The sequence below is a fragment of the Equus asinus genome, chromosome 2, assembly GCF_041296235.1.
Source record: "Equus asinus isolate D_3611 breed Donkey chromosome 2, EquAss-T2T_v2, whole genome shotgun sequence".
Taxonomy (NCBI): Eukaryota; Metazoa; Chordata; class Mammalia; order Perissodactyla; family Equidae; genus Equus; species Equus asinus.
Window position 1 is genome coordinate 64,143,722 of NC_091791.1, and position 23,117 is coordinate 64,166,838.

Genomic DNA, 23,117 nt, shown 5'->3' on the forward strand with positions numbered 1-23,117 from the left:
CCCCCAAACTACCTTTAAACAAATACTTTAATAAACCTTTATTGTAAACATTTCTAGGACTCTTCTTGGCACTTTCTTCTAGGAAGGAGACGATTGGAACTTGGACCTGCATCCAAGGGTAGTAGGTAGGTTTTCTCCTCCTGCTACTTAGCCGTCACAGGGAGATGCAAAGAGAAATAATCCAATGGGCCTGCAGTCCCAGAAGTTAATTAATTTTCGAGGAGATAAGAGTGGACACCTGAGACAAAAGGAGACTCGAGCAAGTCTATACACCAGCGGTGGAGCGAGAGTGTAAAATAGAAGCCTTTTGAAAGTGGAGTTCAGGCATGGTCCCTCAGCCGGGTTTGGGACAGGCTGAGAAGTCTCTTCCAAGGAGGGGGTTAAACTCCACCTTGAACTGTGGGTGAGATGTACAACAGCAGAGAGCAGGTGGAGGCACTTCAAGTGGAGATGAAATGGCCAGACAGGTTACTCAGTCTTCTTGCAGGTCTTGGCAGTTCCTTAGAAGGTGATAGAAATAGAATCTGGAGGTCTGGCTTGAAAGCCAGGTTAAGACAGATCAAAAGGTTAGCTTTGTTAAAAGCTTCAGACCCATTCTTACCTATAGACAAACCCTGGTGATCCCAAGCCATTAATCCACCCGGAGGCCTGTCTTGACCTGAGTTCTCTTACTTTGAAGTGTGCTGTCCTCTGCAGCATAAGGAAATAATTTGCTGCCTGCTTCAATGAACCATCAGGAGAGCCAGCAGACCTAATGACATGTGAGAATATTAACCTCCTACCATGAAGAGCTGTGAATCTTGAGCGGCAGTCTATAATTCACCTGGATTCCTGAGCCAGACCTCGCCGGCTCTCTCTCTCACTCACTTTCTCACTGACACCCACAGAGAGGAGGAGAGACCTGTTCATAAAACTTTATATTCTCCAATAGTGTGAGCCTTGCTGAGCTTTGTAGTAATGAGTGTCTTTCCTTTTGCAGTTGCGGAAAAATGTATACCCTGAGAGGTAGGAGTCAGGAGGAAGAATTCTTGTAATGTTGCATTTTGCTTAGGATTTTTCCTTCTAACACTGGGAAAATGCACGGTATCAAGGAAGGTGACCATTAGAATACTTGGATAACCAAACTTCTTTGTAATTCTGTACTTTTTCATAAAAACCAGAGAAAAATGGAGGTTAGGGCACTTATCTTAGGACATTTGGATATTAGAAAGGATCTTAGAGATCTTTTAAGGTCACTCAAAGGCAGAAGGATACTTATACCTCACTGTGTTATGGCCATGTGTTTTTGCCCTTGTTTCATGAGATCTTGGGCTCCTTGAGGAGAGGAAAGTATCTGAACCATATTTTTGCTCCCAGGCCTATCGGAGTGTCTGATCCATACAAGGCCACAGTTGAATGTTAGTCAAAAGATGGAACAAATCATCTGATCCAACCCCAAGTTTTGCATATAGGAAAAACCGAGGTCCACAAGGTCATTTACTCATGCGCATGGCTAGAGTTTTTCTAGGGCTGATGTGAGCCTCTTCTCTCCTGTCTGCCTCTTTGCTTATATGACTGCTGCTCTTGGAACTGGAACACCAATGTGGTATTCTGATGGAAATTATCTAGTAAACTAGTCAAGACAAGAGAAACACAGGGCCAGAGGGTCAGGGCAGAGATATGGAAATGGGAAATTAGCTGCAGGGGGAGGTGCCCAAGGATGTGCAGGCATGGCTACCTAGCAGAGAGCACCTAGCACAGTAAGAGTGCTTAGACGAGGAGAATATTGCTCTCTTGGCTAGAAAAGCCTAACACGTCAGGCTGCACGCTGGTGGGAGCAGACCTGTTTCATTCATCCTAGGCCTGGGTAAGGGATGCTAAGTAAATATTTGCTGAAGGAAGAATGAATGAATGAATGAATGAATGATGCATTCTGTGCTTATTAAGGTACTTTTCTACTCAGTGGGGCCATTTAATTTCCATATCCCAAATGTCTCTGTACAATACTGGGCACATACAAGCTTTTTGATGACATATAGATGTAAGAAATCAAACTTTCTTCCTCTGATGACTTGACTAGCACAATGAATGGAAAAAACAATGGTGAGTGTGCACTCTGGATATGCGTGTTTCCCAGCCTTTCTGGTTTCTCCAAATTGATATCCTCTTCCTTCTGCCATTTTCTTCTTGTTCTTCTTTTTAAAATTAATTTTATTAAAACCAGTCAAATTAAAACTGCTTCTGTCCAGGGCATCACAAGGTCCATTCGTTATAGCTTCTTATCTTAGCAGGTGATCAGCATGGAAAGGCAGCTCGGCCATTAGGACAAACTAAACCCATCACTTCCCTACCAAAGGCCAACTCATCAAACATTTATCTTTTGCTCTCTGAGCACCGTTTCACTTTTCCTGTCACTCCCTAGTTTTGGATGCACTTCAAGATGAAAAAACATGTCAGGGCAGGGAGAATTCTTTTCTCCTCCAAATTTTCTCTCCCAGATCTTATTTATTGGTCACATTTCATACTTGAGACTTGAAATTCTCCCCTCACCTCTGCCCTCTGACCTTCATCTTTTTTGGCCATATGTAGGTTGGGGATGACCTGCCACATTCATGCTGAACTTTTTACTGACTGGTGGCATAATTAAGGCAATGATAAAACTTTGGTTTGGTTTGGAAGTTTTCCTCCTGCAACCTATTTCAGAGCATAGAATGTTAGAAAAGGAAGAGACATCCAAAATAATTGAGTACAGCCTCCCTAATTTACAAAAGTGTCCAGTGAGGCCCAGAGCAGGCCAAGAATTTGACTGAAGCACTGCAGGAAGGTAGTGACCAAGGCAGGACAAGAATCAAGCTCCTGGTCATTCTTCAGATGGAGGTTCTCCCAAGCTGCTCTGTCCCCATGAGGTCGGATGATTCTGAATACATATAAGTATCTCTTTTGGAGCTTTAGCTACTTGCTTTCTTTTCTGAGGTAACTAATTACCTATTTTGAAAACAAAAATGCACATTTTTGTTTTAAAAAACAATCTTTCCGAAATCAACAATCCTTATATTTATCTAGGCTTATTTTCACATGCCTTTTCTCATGTCATCCCCGTTCCAATATCTGCAAAGTGTACTGGTCAGGGATTTTCCTGCCACTGTGGTAGATTAGAAAATTAAACCTCAGAGGTGTTCTTTTTCCAAGGTCTTACAGTATATCCAGGACTTGAAAACAGAGCTCATATCCCCAAATTTAGTGCTCTTACTTTGTGTATCTACTTACTATATTTGTGTTTGGCTTCACTGAGTTGACAAGGTCGTCTCCATCGGAACACCACATTCCTTGTGAAAACACCACTGTGACGTTCTACCCCCAGGAACAGCAATCAAGTAACCGGAGAGGCAGATGAGGATGAAAGAACCTTCGCTGAGTCCTAGGAAAATCCGTCGTTCGTCATGCTGCACATCTGCAAGTGTCTGATCTCTCCTCTTTGTCCCTAGCACTGTTACTTCTGTTAGGCGTTGGTACTCAAGGCCCAGAATGTGCCATTACATGAAATAGACTGTAAACCTGATAAAATTGTTCTTCGAAAGGTTTTGCAAAGCACAGAGCTAGGGCTGTTTTGGGAGATGGAACATGGCTGCAATAGCAAGCCACTTTTGGAGGTCACCCTATCTCCCAGGGCCTTCTTTTCTGTGTGAGATATAAAGCTATCTTGTAGTCTGGGGAAGAAAACATGTTTTCACCTTTTTTAGCCAACTGGGACCTCACAGAATCAGCAGTTGGCACGTTTTTGCTGGTTTTCCTGGCCTGATTCCATTCCAGGGGGCCCTGCCCATGGGAAGTTAGTCTTTGGGCAAGTATTTGGTTAGGGCCCCTCTGGGTCCCTAGGGTCTTGAGGTGCAGCCATGTAAATGTCTCCTTTTCTGGTTGGTTTGCAATGAGTAGACACCATCTGTTGAATTAAAAATTCCCTTTATGGAGAGTGGTGAAAGGCTTGTGTGGAAGAGACACTGTTATCTTTCAAGAAAACAGTTCATGAGGTTGAAGAGCTGTGTTCTTGGCCCAACATATGTTTGTCCAATGGCTGTGGGAGCCTCCCCCACCAGGCACTGAATCCTGTCTCATGGAGACGTGCACACATACCGTGGCTGCAGCACACCATGTCCATCCCCTTACATCTCCCTAGTAAAGAAAACCTCCATTTATAGAACCTGCCAAACACGCTTACTCTTTGGACTCTTAAAAACAAACAAGATCCTGAGGCCACAGACTCCATGCATGCATGTGTGGTTTTATAAAACTCAAGCCATCAACCAAAATAATTTTAGAGATGTAGTGAAAGTCCAGAACCAAGCCTTGTCACCAGGGTGGGAGAAATGCAGGAAAGATTCACTGAGAAGAGAGGACAGTCAGATGGCCAGAGTGATGGGAAAAGACATGCAGGCATCTAGCATGTTCATAGGGAAGGTACCTGGTTCCTCACCTCTGTCTTTAGGGAGTCACTTGCTGTAATAACTCCAGGACAAACATAGGAGGGTGGGCTGAAGAATTGACCACTGCAGCCCTCATTTCTTTCCTCTCAACTCATAGAGCTCATCTTGCCAAGACTGCTTAATAATATGCTGTCCTGTATGATTTCTCCTTATTTCAAGTCCAACTTCTCTCTTCCCATAGATGATAAACCCATTGGGAGTGGATGCCATGATTCGCACATTTTTCACATCCCCAGATATAGGTGCTCACTAAGAACCTGCCATACTGGAAGTATATATCACATACATGCTTTCTGGCTAAATAATCTTTTTGGAATGTTGATTACTCTAGTGCCAGGATCGAGTTATCTCTTCTTATGTTTCTTCACCACTGAATGTGGCATAAAGTGTAAGTAGATGCTCAAAAGAGTAGACTTCTGTTGGCTTGAGACTTAGCTCAAACCCATCTCCTCCTTGGAGGCTTCCCTAACCCTCCCTCTCCTCAGAGTAGTGTTTATCATCCCTTTATAACATATTACCCTGCCTTATCTGCTAACTGCTTCACTCTCTGTATCTGCTACTTAACAGTAGGGGACCATGCCACAGTCATCTTTGTGGCCCCAGAGACTAGCAAAGGACTGGGCATAGAGATGGCACTAATGTATTTTTGTAAATGAATAAATGAATAAACTATAGAGGTGACTTCCAAGGGGACTGTTAGCTGGCAAATTTCAACCCAGCTGTTAATGCATACTTAACCTCATGAGGGCCACACCAGAAAAACAAAAGAAAACACAACTATAAGAGCTAGTTCTTCAGGGCATTGTTCTAGGAGGGTCAGGAAGAGAGTGTAGATCGAAAGGCAAAAGAATTTTGAAGTCTATCTAGGTTGATCATGATTATTGAGGACACAATTATCAAGCTATAGACAATGTTTGGATAAAGGGCATAACAATAGTGAGTTTCCATTTCTAGACATTAACTAGAAAACTTTTAGAGGTACTTGACCATAGTTTAGTTGAGGGAACACCACTGTATGTCCAAAGGCTCTAGACATGGCTTGGTTACTACGTATGGTTTCAGGTAAGTCACTTTACCGCTCTGGGCGTTAGTCACCTCTTGTGAGGTGGAGGATAGAACACCCTAAAATTTCCCAAGACTCGAAGTCTGCGAGTCTATGAAGAAGACCATGACAGGGCATATTTCATACAAATAGAGCTGTGACATCTAGTTTACAGGCCATAAAAGGCTCGTGTGTTGACATGTGCCTTTTTAATTATGGAGATGTCCCCATAGTTAGGGAAGCATTAAAGAGGCCTTGCACAGTACCAGCTAGAAGATCAGAATAAGGCCCAGGGTTTAGTGTAATGGGGAATGACAGAGCTAGAACTCTCTGCTGCCCTGCCCTCTTTCCAACAGGCTGAGTCATCAGGGACCCTTCAGGCAGGGAAGAAGTGGCTCTTGGCAGCTCTTGTAAACTGTGGTTATAGAGGAAGGAGCTCCAGTCAAGTAAGCACAGTATCTGGATAGAATATTAGACATCACCAAATCTAATCTTCTATTCCATGCAGAAATTTCCTCTACATATTCTCCATGATTCTAGTCTCTGGTCAAATACCTATAGTGACTGGTGAGGCAGCTCATCCTTTGATGAACAGCTCTCTATTTTTATAAGTTTTCAAACATTGACTCAGGACCTCTCCTCCAAACATATGTGATTTTCTCCTATTTGTTTCTGATCCTGCCTTTTGGAATGTCATAGACTTAGTACTTTGAAACAATGAAGGCTCCTCTGCTCCTGGTTAAATAATCTTGACGGTCTCCACTGCCTTTTCTTACATCATTCACCACCTGTTTCTTCTCATTGCACATCCCTCCCTTTGAGTCTGGCATCCAGAATTGAAACAAAGCTCCAGGATGAGTTACTTTTGGGCAGGTAGAGTGGACTAGGATCAGATTAGCTTTTGTGGTGGCAGCCACACTCTGGCGATTCATTCTAAGCCCACTTTACACACGCTGTTCTTCATCCAAGGCACCCCTGTCTCGTGTTGTCTTATTTGAAAGTAATATTTACTGCAGTTTTTCCTGATTATAAAACACTTATTCATGATAGAAAATCTAGTAACCAATGAAAACTGTAAAAGAGAAGAGAAAAAACCCTATAAACCCACTACTTAGGGGCTAGTGGTATATATCTGGGATATATCTGTTGATTGATGCATAGACCGATAGATATGTAGATATATATTGAAGTATATTTGTGTGTTTATGTATGTAGAGAATTGTCATAAAGTACCTATGTACACATTGTGTATTAACAGCAGTATATAAACTAGAAACAAATAACAAAGACTACTTTAATGACTCTTAACCATTAACATGGAAAACACAGTACAAATTAAAACTTGTGTGGAGAATGGAACAGAGCACATAGAAGACTTTTAATTTCCATGCATGAGATCTTTGTATATACTGTATGTTTTATAACTTAATTTTAGGTGCTTAAATAGATAGCATGACAATTTTACTGGATTAGTAGATATCTGTCTATACTATCATTTTTAATTGCTACATGGTATTTCATTATATAGATATATTGAGCTTTATTTAATCATTCCTCTGTCATTGGGCATTTAGGCTTATTTACATTGTTACTATAAATAATCCTGTAGTCAACATACTTAACCCAATCACACTTCTTTGATATTTACTAAATAAATTCTTGATTACTGGATAAAAAGTGATCACTGTTAAGGCTTTCAATGTAGACTGCCGTCCAGAAAGGTTATAACAATTTCACTCTCCCATTAGTGTTCTGTTAGTCTGTTACCTTGAACTTTTGACAGGACTATGTTAAGATTTAAGGAAACAGTATATTTTCTAGTTAAGTGAAAATGTCTTGTTTAATTTGAGTATTTTAGATTCCAAATGAAGCTGAAATTTTATCCCGCGTTTCTATTGTTGGCCATTTGCATTCCTTGTGTATTTTCTGTCCATATCTTTTGATCATTTTTCTCCTAAGGCTTTCAGCTTTTCCTTAATGGTTTTCAAAAGCTCTTTTCATATTAAAGATGTTAAACCTTTAGACTGTTCAAGAGATTGCAAATATTTTCCACAATTTTCATTTGCCTTTTAATTTTTTCTTTAAATGTATTTTTTTGGTAGTTGAACTTTAAATCTACGTTTAGGTCTTTACATTAGACATTGTGAAATTTCATCTTGTTTTGGGCTGAAACAATGGGTTGATTCCAACAGGATCATTTTGGATCCTACTGTATCCTCTTGATGATCTCTCCAGGGTCCTGGCCTCCATAAATGTGATTAACATGGCCTTAACCAAGTCAGTAGCGAAAACAAAAAAGAACCAAAGTCCCCAGAACCTTCCTGTCGAGCAGGCTGAGCCATTAATTAGTATATTTTAACTAGTTATGATTCTGCCTAAAGTCATTTTCTAGCCCCTTTTTGCTTTCCTGTCAGAAAGTTATCATTAGAGATCTTTTCAAAGCTATATTGAAGTCTGGATACAATATATATCTTTATTCCTAGTCAACTATCCACCTTAATAGCTGGTCTCACAGAACTTATCCTTAATGCACAGAAACTGCCTGTTTGAGAATCTATATTAAATTTGTATGTATCCTACCTTATTCCACAAAATATTTGAACTAGCTTATTAGAATTCATAAAATGAAAAACTAATATATAGATAAAATATCAAGGCTATTAAAAATCATAAGCTTTGACAGTGGAGTTAGAAAGCAGATATAGAGACGATGGAGTGTTACCTTTTTATAGTTGGGTCACAATTTAACTCTGAGCTTCCTAGAAGCAAAAGTAAAAAGGGTAATGTGATCAGATATGTGATTTACATTGTCCTAAGGCAAGTAAATACCACTTCCTCAGAGGTATAATCTGACCAGAATTTCACACTCATAAGTTTATAAACTTATAAATCTAAAGTTTGGAGAATCTTACTTCCCTTTTCAAATAATTGGAACTGCAAGTACCCTTTTCTGGGCTTCTAGCTCCTTATTCTCCATAATTCTTTAGGGATCATGTTTAACAGTTTTCTTAGTATCATTAGGTATAGTGCATGATGGCTTCAGACTTGATCCCACTTAGAGTTAATAAACACCTAGTGACTGGTTTTGGATTCAGATCTCTTGTGTTGAATTTTATGCTCTGCAGTTCAGGGATCATCCATCATGACTGGGGGCTCAATAGGGCTTTGAGAGTGACTGACAAATTCCCTGTGATATACTGAAACATGGTGTCAGGATGCACTGCCTTATGTAACCCAGAGCCTTTTCCACAGTCATCTATTTTTTAAAGACACTTTCACCCCCTATGGATATACTTACCATATAGACTAGTTGATTTTTATTATTACTTGTACATATATCTCTATGTGACCTGAATGACAGAAAAATATGTAGAAAATATTAAGCCAACTTAGTACATAGTACTATATAGTATATATAATACTATATACTAAATACTATATAATAATAGTATATATAATATACTATTATAGTAATATATTTATTTATTATTTATTACTATATATAATATATGTGTCTGTGTAGTACATTACTACATATTACTATCTATAGCATATTATATATATCACTCTATATAGATATATATATAACCATTTAAAGAGGCTATAAAAAGGATTTTATGGCAGAAAGAAAGAATACCTCTCATGAGGTCAGATGAACAGCCTTTCTGAAAATGTCTGTGCTGTCCCTGGGCCATTTTCTGGGACATGAGCAGTCCTATCAACTCCTGTGTTCTCTTCTTTCTTCCTTCATTCCCCTCATATGGCTCTGTGTTACCTGTCCTGTCGTTGTAGCTTTGGTCATGGCCTCTGTTGTCGGTCAGTTTGCAGACATTTCCCAAGGACCTGCTGGGTGCCAGGCAATGCATTTGGCGTGGTGGGGGGAGTAAGAGAGGTACAAGTTAGTACTCCTGTTCTCAAAGGTGATGTTTAAATTATTTAACAACTGCAGTGACCAATCAGAAAGATCCTGGCTGGAACCAGGGTCCTTGGAAGGCCTGTGCTGTCGGGGGCATTAAACACTTAGTTGCTGGGTTGTGGAAAGGTTGAGGGCTCCAGGGAGTAGCCAGGGTAACAGGGAGGGGCACTTGGGGTAATCAGAGCTGCAATTATTTACCAACTGATAAGGAAGTATCTGGGTAGTATAGTTACCAGTACAGGTGGAGGGGTACAGACTCGCTGAATGTTCTCAGACATTTGGCCCCAAGGCAAGGAGGGAGAGGCATTCTGGCCTCTGAAAGAATGTGAACTTAGGGATTGCCCTCCTAGCCGCTGGCCAGCCACCCCAAGGTCTGCTCTTTGAACTGCCCTTGGGATTCTGTTGGCAGCTTTTCTCTCAGCCACTCACAGGCTCATGGCTGAGCAGTAGTCAGTTGGCAAAGAGGTACTGAGCCATCACTGTGCATTTGACAAGTCTCCAGGGGTATGGAGCTTACATTGAAATCTCTTTTTTGGGGGGCTGGACAGACCAAAATCATCCAGAAAGACCATAACAGAGTAGGCAACAGCTGACCCTTGCTGCTTTGCAGGACTAGCCAGTGTGGTAGACATTAGACATATGGGTTAGGTTCTCTGGAATTTTCATGGCTTCCTCCTTTTGTCACTTAGAAATATGTGTATTTAGGTAGATATAGTGGAGGGAGTAGGTAAAGATCTTAGTGGTGATCTTATTTTCTTAATTGGTTTGAGAACATCTCTATCTTTGGTTCTGGATTTGAGGCCAACTATGGTTCCACAGAGAGTCACCTTTCATTCTTAGGGTGTGTGGTTAACTGTCTCCCTGTCCCTCCACCTCATACCAGGCAGAAAAGTATCATCCCTGGTTCCGGCTAGGAGACGAAGAAAGAGGTAATTTTTACCACAGCCTATACTCCAGGAATAAGATCAGTGGTTCTTGAACCAGGGGAGCTGGAAGTGTCCTCTGGCGATGTTTCTGGCTGGATTTTTGCTGCTGTAAGGGGTAGAAAGGGCTAGTTTCTCTGCCTCAAACCTACCAGTCAAACTCTGGTCCTGGTCCTTCTCCTTGCCCATTCTGACAAGTGGCTAACTTTTAGGTAAAGGATGAAGGCCGCTGAGTGTGCGCACACCCAGAAGGGATTGGAGTTCAAAGGACAGCCCCTTTGGGGGCCTGCTGCCCTGCCTGAGGCCTCTCCATAAGAGCTCACTGGCCTCGCTTGGAAAGGGCAGCACCTGTTAGTGCCACTGTTTTTATAAGCTAATGAGGGCAGAGTGTGAGCCATGGGCAATGATGCTGGGATATTAGCTGTGACAGGAAGCTTGATCATAATTATCTTAACGAGGATAGGGTTAATTACAGTGGAAACTTAAAAGTTCTCTCTGTTTGAATCCACTGGAGCCGAATGCATTGTGATGTTTTGTCATTTTGATGTGACTTTGGAAAAGGCACTGGGACTCTTCAGGCAGCAGCCATGGCTCCTCAGGGAGCCCAGCAGAGCCCTGCGAATGAGGTAACTGAGATGGTACCTGTGGGTGAGATAATGGGCAGCTTTCCTGCTGGTGGAGCGGGAGGCAGGCGGCCTGCACATGCTTCAGAGGTGCTGATTAGGTTTCCAGAGCAAAACCACCTGCCACAGATAGGACCTCACACTCAGTCTCTGTGCCTGCCCTGGGTGGCTCTTGACTGGGCTAGGAAGACTTCTCTCCAGCTGACTGTGCCGAGGTAGCAGGTGAAGCCTTACCCTCCCCCTCCAGCCCCTGACCACGGCTGACATGCCTGCCTCACCTTCCAGCCTGCCCCTCAGACGTCTGCTACCACTGCCAAGCAAGCTGGTGAGTAACCCTGGAGTGACAGTCATCCCCTCCACCAAGGCTCTTGGGTCCATTTTGCTGTCCACACTCAAGGTTATAGCAGAGAAATTACAGTTCCGTCATCTTTTCCTTGTAGATCTGTAGCTGTCCCATTAAACAGCATAGATCTGTGTGGATCCTGAAAGCCTTTTTTGCCTTGTCATTTTATTTAACACAACCTATCAATTTACAGGAATCTCGTATATGGGAGTATGAACTCAAGGATTGATGCAAATTATTTCTTTTCCTACTCCTTCCAGGGGAACAGCAGTGACAACAACAACAACAAAAGTAAAATTGTTAAAAAGTAAAGGATAAAACCATCTTCTAGGTGTGTGTTTATTGGCCTCCACATGCCAGCCAAGCCACAGAAATCCTGTTGTCTCCAGTTTTACTCTTCACTGTGCTCTCAGCCTCCTGTCGCAGGCCCTCAGCTCTGAATTTAGCTGATTAAATCACAAAATGCACACCACACTGATGACATGAAGGCAGGGATTTATTAATTAGCAACCACCCCCCCCCCCCGCGCTGTAACATGGTTTTTTTTTAAGTGAGCAGCTAATACCATTGCATGGCAAAAAGAATCTCAAAACCAGACAGGTGACAGGATTTGAGCCGGAGCTGCCCGACTGCTCTCTGAAGGCTCACTCAGGTATGGAGCTTTGCCCCAGAGCCCATCTTGAGAGAAAGGCAGTCTCTGCGGCCTTCAGCCCTCTTCATGCTGTGTCATTTTGTCGTATGCCTCCCGTGAAGCACTCTTGGAAGGGAGCTTTCTTCTGCTTGCCAGTTGCCCACCATCTGCTGATTCTATGATAAGAGTATTATATTTGCATAACATAACTTGAGAACAATGTGTATTTTGATGCTGCCCTTGACCAGAGCCCAACTGATGTTTGTGCACAAAGGACTTATTAGCCATCCATGAGGTGCCCTGATGGGAGGTGGCCTCAATTCCCCTTTTGGTAAACAGGGCCTAGTCCTGAAACGCTCTTTTGGATCATCACTCATTAAACCCCATGGAGGAAGGGACTTCAGCAAAGGTCGAAGTTTCCCTGCAGAAGCTAGACTTACTGCACACCTTTGCACATTTGTTCATCTGCCCATCCCCTGCATCCTGAACACCGTCCCCGCCCAGGTCAGGGCTTCCAGAAAAAACAATGAATGAAAGGAGGAAGGAAAAGAAAGAAAACAGCGCTAACAAGTGCTGGTAACTTGTTAGTCCTTGTTCACTCATTCTCTATAAGATCCTATGAGCCAGATGCAACACAGAACAAGAGAATTCAGATGGGTTATTGATATGTCCAAATTCACAGTGCAAGTAAATGGTAGAGCTGAGGCAGAATCCCAGACTTTCCTGACTACGTGTATGTAAGTTGTGTTTTGCCTCCCTGAAACATGAGGAAGTAGATAAAGGAAGAGGAGGAAATTAAATCTGATGACCCCATGCACCCTTCACATAAAATGTAAGCCGTATTGCCCTCCTGCTGTGGAGCAGGTAGTGTTGGCTGTAGGAGTAGTTGTGGTCTGGGTGCTGAGCCCTGGCTGGACCAGCCGGAGGGTCAGGCAGGAATGGGACATGCTGACAGAGCTCTGGGCCCAGTGGCATCTGGGTATTTAATTACTTATTCTCAATGCATATTATACCTTCCAAGTATTGACTCCCTATTTTGGAGTCCTCTTGGCAGAGGTCCCACAAGGGAGAGATGGATGCCTCGAGAAAGCTCTGGTGCTAAAGTTCACATGCACACCAGATGTGTAAGGCATTGCACATGCAAGCAGGCAGGTCTATAATGGAAGTGCTATCAGTAAATGTATAAATAGTGTAGACAACATCTCCCTGATTCGTCACATTTTATATAATAGCCAGGAGGTCCCATGCGAGCCCACCCTCTGGTCGACGTCGTAGCTCAGCTGTCAGCCTGTGCAAGCTCAGCATGGCTCTTGGGTCTGGCAGGTGAACGAGCTGGGAGTGTGTGTTTCTGTGTAAGTCCCTCCATCGGGCGGCTGTCTTTAATTATCGTCTGTGTGCGCCCGGGCAAGCACATGTGCTCAACTGTCCCTCACTACTGCCACCCGCCAACACTCCTGAGTCCATAACATTGAGTTAACTTTCAGCTAAGTGTATAAACAAGGTTATTTTTCCCTTTCTGATACTTGTTTTCCCCGAGCCGGGTGCTTAATTCTTTCTGATGCCTGTTTATTTACTCCCTCGACATCTACATCGCTTGCACTCTACACTTCTTTCAAAAATAAAGTGAGAAGTCCACTTTCCATAAATTAAAACAGTAACTTCAAGGCAGGGTCATTGAAACAGAAATTCCCCCAAACCCTTCTCTACTCAGCTCGCAAACAAAAACAAAAACAAAAACAAACAGCCTTTTCAAACTGGAGTGATCATGTGCTTCCACAGATGCCTTGCCTTTTGGGGCAGCCACAGGGACACTGGGCAGAAGCAAATTACGTGATTAGTAAAGAAAAAAAGCACAGAGAAAACGAAAGTCAGAGGCAGCAAATGGGGCGAAAGGAAGCCTTCCCAGCAGTTTCCTCCAACTGTACAGAGGAGAACTGCTAAGAAATGATACTTGAAGTTATATTTATTATTGTAAGAGGGGTATGATATTTCTGGGCAGAAATGATGGATGACAACTTAAATTTGTGTCCAGGGAATGAAGGTGAACTGTGACAGAGTTATTTATCTTGGGAATGGAGGTTAGGGTCAGCTGAGGCTGGGTGCCTGAAGGCACAAGACATTGACAAATTTATCCTGCAGGCCGTATCTGAAGCCCTTTGTTTTGGATCCTGGCTACTCACTAAGTGACCCTCATCCTTCATGTTGGCAATGCGTGAAGGATGCGGTGAGTGCCAGCGGCCCCTTCTCCGCCGCCGCCCTGCCCCGGCTCCTGCTACTAATTCTTGTCATTCACTTTGCTGACAGGCACCAAGCCCAAACTATTCCCAGTCCTGAAAGGGAAGGTTAAAATATTTATTTCGGCTCATAATGGCCTCCCTGATTTAGTGCAGGATCATTTTTTCTGTTGCCTTTGTCATTGCAGGTCACTGGAAGGACTGAGCGCGTTCGAGAGCCTGGAGGAACTCATCTTGGACAACAATCTGCTCGGGAACGACCTCGTGTTGCCAGGGTTACCCAGGCTCCATACCTTAACCCTCAACAAGAACCAAATATCCTTGGTTCTGCCCGCTGCCCCCACTCCCCGCCCAGCCCCACAGTAGTCCCCTCCTGCATGCCACCCTCACTCCCCCGCACCATCCCTCCTCCCCCGCCCCACACAAATAGCTGCGAAATGTCAAATGAGTTTTATGTGTCAGCTAAATTAAAGTATGTGAAATACAGTCCATGGGCAGACAAAGCATTCTGTCTTCTGGCACTCGGGACACTTCAGAGTAATTTATTATAGGTCATTCATAAATGAAATGCACCATTATATCTTCCTGTTGCTCCATTTTAGTGTAGAGATCTAAGTTATAGCTGTGAAGAAATCTTTTTAATAGATAAAAATAGAGAAAGAAAATAATGTCACTGCCGCCGAGAAGGCAAAGCTGGGTTCTGTTGGGTTGGGCTTGTGTGGGAGGGCGACCTCTGGTGGAACTAAGGAGTAATGTCACTGAGCAAACGGCCTTCCAGGAGGTTTCTGGAAGTCTCTGCAGCAGACTTGGGGAACAGTTCTGCTGGGGGACAGCGAGGAAAGGGCTAAGGTGGAAGATAAGTGTGAATGGAGTGGCTTAATAACTTGTTCACGTGGTAAGGTAGAAGTAGAAAAAGGATCAGGACATTTTTCCTGGAGTATGAAATAAGACCACATACATATGTTAAGTTTAACATATATGCATATGTTAGCTTTAGGAATGATTTGCAAAATCATTTGTTAGCCACTGTTTATACTTCAAGCCATAACATCTTTCCTCAGTAAAATATGCTACTTGTGGCCTTTATTAATTGGCTCTTTAATAGAAGTAGAAGCAGGCTTACAAGTAAATATCAGTCTTTATCATGATGAAATGGTGATGGATTTTTTCCTCTCCTATCCTTTGGTCCACCAAGTTTCCTAGCCATTGTTTGAAAAATTATTATAGTCAGTGTGCCTTGTGGTTTCCTTGGCTGCCTTTGGTGATGAGTTGGACAATATTCTCAAATCAATCAAGAACAGAAGGATTATTAGGCTAGAATTTGGATCATATGTTTTCTCCTTTGGGTCCCAATGCTCATATCCTGTGTCCCACGTCACATGGATTTAGCCAAGTTCATGAGTCAGCTTAGTTATGTTTAGCTGTGTGGTCATGGACAAATCATCCTTTAACTGCTTCTGTTTCTCTATCTCTTTTTTTTTTTTTTTTTTTTTGGTAACATCCCAGCTTTCACCTGTCAGGAGAACTGGCAGAAAGGAATGTATAAAAGACTTTTTTTGCATGTTGGAATCAAAGGGCTGTAATAACGTGAGCAAAGCAGGTTTCCACATGGGTGAAAAGCCAGCTGCCTCTGCCCTGGGATACTGTCAAGAAGGTAGTATAAGAAATGGTGCAGTGAGAAGGGCTTCCTGAGCAGCCCACAGATCAAGCCAGAAGGACTTTGTATAGCAAGTGCTGTACAAATGCTAATCCCAAACTCAATTTCTCTTCTCACTCAGCACACTTCCTGGCCACTTCTCTGTCATGTTAATTCATGCATGCTGAGAAATCCAAGCTCATTTCAGCACCAGCCTGAACAAAACAGTTAAAAGAAGGGCACACTAACTGTGAGAGAACATCATTTCATGAAATCCCAGTCTGCAGATGAACTAGTTGGTGATTATTTTTTTTGATCAAGTGCTGATTTGTATAGGTAGGTTATAGTATTGCTTTCCTCCATTACCCCTGATAGTTGAAGAGACATTGAGTAAATATTGATGACTGACAGATTACCTGATTAGTCTAATTAGTTAGACTAATAAGTAAGATTCTGCATCATGTGAATTTACTAAGCATTATTATCTCCCATTTTAGAGGATTCATTTTCATAACCTAGCACAGAATATGCTGAAAATGTGCAGGAATCCACTCTAGATTTTACTTATTATTTATTCAGTTTATTTAAACTGAAAAATAAAAATTCACCCATTTTCCCACCCCCTACCTACCACCCTTGGCAGCCACCAATCTGTTCTCTGTATCTATGAGCTTATTTTTTGTTTAAGATTCCTCCTATAAGAGAAACATACAATATTTGTCTTTCTCTGTCTGACTTATTTTACTTAGCATAATGCCCTCAAGGTCCATCCATGTTATTTCAAACAGCAAGATTTTATTCTTTTTTATGGCTGAATGATATTCCATTGTGTGTGTGTGTATATATATATATATATATATATATATATATATATATACCGCAATTTATTTATTCATCCATCAATGGACACTTAGATTATTTCCATATCTCGGCTACTGTAAATAATGCTGTGGTGAATATGGGGGTGCATATGTCTTGTCGAGTTAGTGTTTTTGTTTTCTTTAAATAAATACCTAGAAGCAGAATTGCTGGTTCATGTGGTAGTTCTATTTTTAATTTTTTGAGGAACCTCCATACTATTTTCCACAGTGGCTGCACCGATTTATATTCTAACCAACAGTGCACAAGGGTTCCCTTTTCTCCATATCTTCACCCAACACTTATTTTTCCTTGTCTTTTTGATGATAGCCATTCTAACTGGTATGAGGTGATATCTTATTGTGGTTTTGATTTGCCTTTCCCTGATGATTAGTGATATTGAGCATCTTTTTATGTACCTGTTGGCCATTGATATTTCTTTGGAAAAATGTCTATTCAGATCTTCTGCCCGTTCTTTAATCAGTTTGGTTTTTTTGCTATTGAGTTGTTTGAGTTCTTTATATATTTTAGATATTAGCCCCTTATCAGATATATGATTTGCAATTATTTTCTCCTGTTCAGTAGGTTGCCTTTTCATTTTGTTGATGGTTTGCTTTGCTGTACAGGATGTTTCTCATCTTTAACGGAATAAGCTGGATTGGATGATGGTTTTATTCTCAGTGTTGCTGTCACTAAAGATTAGCAGGCCTCTTGCCTCTACAGTGCTGAGGAATTGTCTTTGTCTTTGGTTGAGTCCTTTCCCTGTCCTATGCCTCACCTTCTCCAATCGGTAGCAGTAATGCTAAGGGAGTAATGATAATGGCCTGGGACAGACTGAAGCAGAAGGCAACATGTAGCTATAAAGGTGGCCGATTATATCACTGGCTGTTGCAGAATACTTTATTACCAGTAGATACAAAAGATTATAGTTGTCTTTCTTAGGATACAGTTTCTCCTCTTTTCTACTGGTGTGATCATGAAGATCGGTTTACTTTCCCCACGTGCTTGACCAAGAAGTCAGAGAATGAAAGGCAGGTAAAAGCAGCAGTGACACTGCATGACATCCTCTTAATCAATACCTTCTAACTCCATGTTTTGAGCCACTGGCTCTCCTACCTACTTGTGAAAATACTCCAGCTCTCCAACAATTGCTAGGTTCCATATTGCTATTGTTATTCCTTGAAATGCCTTAGACTTGGGCTCTGTCAGTTAGCTTTGCTGCATAATCATCCACCCCAAAAGTTAGTGGCTTCAAACTGCAAATATCTTATTTGTTTACAGTTCTGTGTGTCAGCTCTCTGGTTTAGGCTCTGCTGGATGGATGGTTTTACTGCTAGTATTATCTTGGGTCACTCGTGCAGCCCTAGTTATCTGGAGGCTCAGCTGGGGTTAGATGGTCTGTGATGGCCTTGCTCATATGACTGGAGGTTGGTGCTGGCTGGTGGCTGAACTACCTGTCTTCATCAGGCTAGCACAGGCCTCTCCCCATGGGAGGAGTGTTCTAAGAGCAAAGTCCCAGTGTTCATGTAAGTTTCAAGCCCTACTTGCATCATGTGTGTTGCTGTCCCAAGGCCAAAGCAAGTCACCTACCAAATGTAGAACAAATGTGAGAAGGGACTATCCAGGGTGGGAATACAAAGAGGCATGACTCATTCCTGCAACAATCTAACACACAGACCTTGGTGTCTTGTCTCCTTCAGATGAAAGGTAGATGTAGAATCAAGTAACTATTCACCTTTGGAAAGGTAAGTGTTAACTCTTTCTTATAAATTGAATCTTATTTTAAACATACTAGGAAGCTTGCTATCAAATGGGGTTCTACCTTAGTTCTTCTGTGAAGTTTGTTTTGTTTTTAACTTTTGGCCTTTTGCATATTTAGAATGGTTATTCACCCCTACCCCACGCCTATTTTATCTGCCTGGCAAATCTGGAGTTTCCCAGTTTGGTTTTACTCACAGTTATATATGTCTAGACAATGTTCTATGTTACTGGACCCTGGGAACTTGGGTTATGGGCTTTCTTTTATTCTTTGGCAAGAGGCACTATCACATAGCAGATAAGAACAGGCTCTGAAGCCAGACTTCCTGGGCTTGTACCCCTCTCTGCCACTTTCTGCATGACCTTGGACAAGCTACTTAACATCTTGATGCTTTGGTTTCCTCTGAAAAATGGAGACAATAATAGTATGCATCCCATAGGTTGTTGTGAGGGTTCCTCTAAGTATCTCAGAAATGTTAAGTTGTAGTAGCATAGTAAGTTCTATGTAAGGGTTAGTATTATTGATGTTATTATTATTATCTTAGAGAATTATGTGAACTTATCTGATCTTACTTGGGCTACATTATAACCAAGGCCAGAGTATAGATTTGGAGTGCTTCTTTGACTTTTATAATTTAATATTACCCTCATATCATTCTGTGATTGAGTACCATTGGTGAATAATTATTCTTATTTTTATGAAAAAACTGGAAGAGTATGAACTTTTTGAAGTCACATTGATTTTCACTGGTGAGGCTCAGTCTGGAACCCAGGTATGCGAATTCCTGGCCCCAGATTCTGAAACCCAAGGAGGGAGGCAATCACTGCACAAGATGAGCAAATAAGATGTGGGAGGAATCAGCTGCCTGTGCCTAGCCCCATCTCCCCCCAGGCCCTGCTCTCAGCTGCAAAGGGAGCTCACAAAAGGAATTCAAGAGCCCAAACCCGGCATCTGGCAAATTTCTTCTCAATTCACAAGTGCCTCACTTCCTGGTTGTATACCTCCTGCTTGACCTCCCATCTTTGTTCTACCATCCCTTTGTCCCACTTCTGTTCAGCCCTCAGCTTTGGTGTGCTGTCTTGGTATACCCAAAAGCCTGGTCTTTCCGGTCTACCTCTTCATCTCTTGGTTCACAGCTTAGCTCTCTCTCCTTTCTTTGGTTCATTTGGACTGAGCTCTGTAGGCACTGGCCGTGGAGTTGACCTCTTCTCCCCAACACTCATATTCTCTCTCTCTCTCTCTCATTCACCATGAGCATATACACACTATCCCTGGCTCTTCCCCATAGGAGTGGGTTCTTGGTAATGGTCTCAGCCATATCATGTCTTAATACCCAGTCTCAAATAAGAGAACAACTGAGATGTCAGGAAAATAGAGATATTTAACCTCTGCACAATCAGGTGATAAGCTGACTTTGTTTTAATCACACTTCATTTCTTTTTCTTCTGTCTCTGTTTGCTTCAGCACATGTGTGAAGAGACAGTATGAATTGTAGTGCTAACAATATACAGCTGGGCTGTGGTAAGGAGACCAATGCGCTGTCAGAAGGCTAGACTAGGGTTCCCACAGCAATGTACAGTGTCATCTCAGGGAAGTCCCTTCACCTTGTCAGATGCTTCAGTTTCTTTATCTAAAAACTGGGTAATATACATTTTAGAGTATTTTTGAGATTTAAAATGTCATAATGTATATATATGTGTGTGTGGACATATGTATATACACACACACACACACACACATGTACATACATATATTCATATATGGGAAATCACTTTGTTAACACCCAAAGACTTTATAACTTCGTGGTACATTTTACTGTTAGCCAAAGCCTCAATGCTTTGAATGAATAAGCCCAAATTAGCAGTAACTGAGGTACAGAGCATAGCTGGATGACAGCACTTTGTGGTCTCCTACAAAAGCATGTTAGAATCCTCATTTTTCAGTATTTTGAATTCCCCTTTTGTGTTAGGAAATCACGAGTAACATTTCCCCTAGAATATAGACTTTGCCATTTACTGACTCTATGACCTTTGATCCCAGTTTTCTTAATTATCTGTATGTGATGATAATTTTGACATGCATGTGCAAATAAAAATAAGATAATATATCATGTAGACTGTTTAGTTAGCATTCAAAAATCCTATGTTAGGATAAGCTCTGATTGAAATCCTCACCATGGTTATTGATGCTGCTCTTTAACCTGGAGCTGAGCACAGAAGGAGGGTACATGCCCATTCTCACTTTGGAAACAGCTTGGACTTGTGCAACTGGGCATGACACCAGGAGACTCTCCTCCTCCCTCATGCTCCAAACTTTCAAGGCAAGATGTTGCTTTGATCTTGGGCTCTCTGCAGAAAATCTCCCTTGGCAAGGCTAGCCATGACAGCTGGGCTGCATGGTGGCAACTTTCTGTAGACAACACTGAAAAAGAATCTGAACAGCAAGTACTCTGGAGAAGACTTGATGAGGGAAACCAGGTGTATACTGAGAATCCAACTGGAGAGAGTTGAAACTGTGCCAAACAGCTTCAAATGTTAAAAAAAGGAGGGGAAAAAAAAACACCCTTAGGAGAATCCCTGAAAATGTCTCCTATGTAGTGGTCTTGGTTAGCCAAAGACACCACGTTCTCTCCACTGATTGCCTCTGGTTAATTTTCTATGCAGCTTGACAAGAAGGAATGTGACAAGTTCTATCTCAGAGCTTGCAATCAGGCAAGACAGGGCTGTGCTCGTCCTTGCTGGCCCAGGAGACCAAGAAACCAATTAAAACTCCTTCTCGAGTTTCATCCTCCGGTGGTGGTACATAATGATGATGTTCTGGTCCAGAGCACCCATGGAGTAGGTGCTAGTGATTCATAACTAGTGTCGATTTAGGGGAGACCACCTGGCTCAGCCCGATTGACCATTTATCAGATAGTTGAAAGGCTTAGGAAGGTGGAATAGCTTCTGCCACACAAAATATCCTAAATGAGGCAGGCTCTAAGGATTCCAAGGAATCCAGAATTCCTTAGATTCCTTGGCACAGGGTGGCTGAAGGTTTCTGAAGCTTGCAGACCCTTTGTGCAAGAAATTCCCACGATCAGGACATTCAAATGGGTCCACGTCTCCATGGCCTCCTGCTCAGGGGCAGATCCAGATTTTGAAACTTACATGAGTTGAGGAGACCGTCTTAAAGGCAATGACTAAATAATTATGACTGTAAAATTAGGTATAAAGATGAATGTTTATTTGGAATAAAAAATATATCAAAGCAAATTAAAAATTGGAGTTGACAAATACCACACATATTAAAATATTTAGAAAAGTAACAATCTTTGTATTAGACATGCCTATTTAAAAACTTTTTCCCAATTTTTTTCTGCAAATTCCCCTATAATTTCTTATGTAATTAAATTTTGTAATATTTTATGTAGAGAGAATAGATAATTCCATCCAATTGAAAATTGATTTTTATTTTTAATAGTTTAGGAATGTTTCTTTGTTTCACCATTCATTATTGGTAATTTCACCACTAAATTATTGATAACAACGTTAAAATTATTAAATTTTGGTAAAACTCTTACACATTTCTTTCATATATGAGCTATTAAGATTTCAGGACATTTCAAGTTGGTTGTGTGTGTGTGTAGGGGGTAAACACACAACAACTTAATCTTAAATGTTCTTTGAATTTATAAACTCCTTAACCACTTATAATCAGTTTTATGTTGGTCCCTATATGTTTGTGTCAGCATGGCAGGTGGTAGGAATATTACTGGAAACCATTCCTTCTGGTACTGTTGTAATAACCAGACACAGAAATGACTGCATACGACACAAGTATATCCCACTGAATCCTAATTAAATGTTCCTCTTTCATAAGTTCCTCTTACCCAGGTCCCCAGAATTCCCATGGCCACTCCTAACATCACCCAACTCCAGGGGAAATGTCATGGAAAAAATCTTAGTGGAGAAACACAGTGATATTAACTGATTGCAGTTTAACCTACTTTTGCAAATTTTACGAAAATATGTGACCATGTGACTCTATTACTAGGGCCTTTCTCAGGGCCCTGGAATGGGCCTATCCAAGAAAGGAGCCCTCACACACAAGCATTATTAGCTCTGTGGTAAATTTACATGTGAAGATTTACTCAAATTAAACTGAGCCTACTTCCCTGGGCAATGGCATGCTTGGCTTCCCATCAGTGGTTGCTAAAGGTTGAGAAATGACTGGGAGTTCAATCCAACTCAGTTGCCTAATGTTTCCTCAACTTGAAAATCATGCCAGGTTTGAGTTCCATTCCTTCACATTCCCACCTTCATACAGTAGATGAGAATTAGATGAAGGTTTAAGGAGTTTGTCCCTAAGAGGGAAATAGGTTTTAGTTAGACTTTTTCATCCATAGTAGAAAGGGCTTCCCCTAGGTTCTCCAGAGCCACTGTCTACATAAATAATTCGAATCGCTCCAAATCAGTACGTCAGCACCATTTTGATAGCCCACTCTCTTGGGATCCTATAAAAGAAATACTGTGCTGACCAGCATGAGTGATCAGCTCTCCTGGCTGCCCCACTAGAACTTGGGCCTGTCATTGAGGCTTCAGGACGACCTGACAGGCATGAGTTCCAGTTCTCCTTGGAGTAACTGTGAGTCCCATGTGTGGACTAGAACCCTGAAAGGGAGAAACCGATGCTGGGACTGAGGTCTAAGTA

General features: G+C 41.8%; 1 protein-coding gene across 2 annotated transcripts in view; it reads left to right on the forward strand.

Moving 5' to 3' along the window:
• The window catches only part of LRMDA (leucine rich melanocyte differentiation associated), a 1,135,247-nt gene that overhangs the window by 578,677 nt on the left and 533,453 nt on the right, over positions 1-23,117 (forward strand). For both annotated transcript variants that reach the window (XR_011495866.1, XM_044757615.2), the window contains exon 3: positions 14,361-14,487. Coding sequence is in view for 1 of the 2 variants with exons in the window: in XM_044757615.2 (XP_044613550.1) it covers positions 14,361-14,487 (127 nt within the window). In the remaining variant the exon portion in view is untranslated. The remainder of the gene's footprint in view (positions 1-14,360; positions 14,488-23,117) is intronic.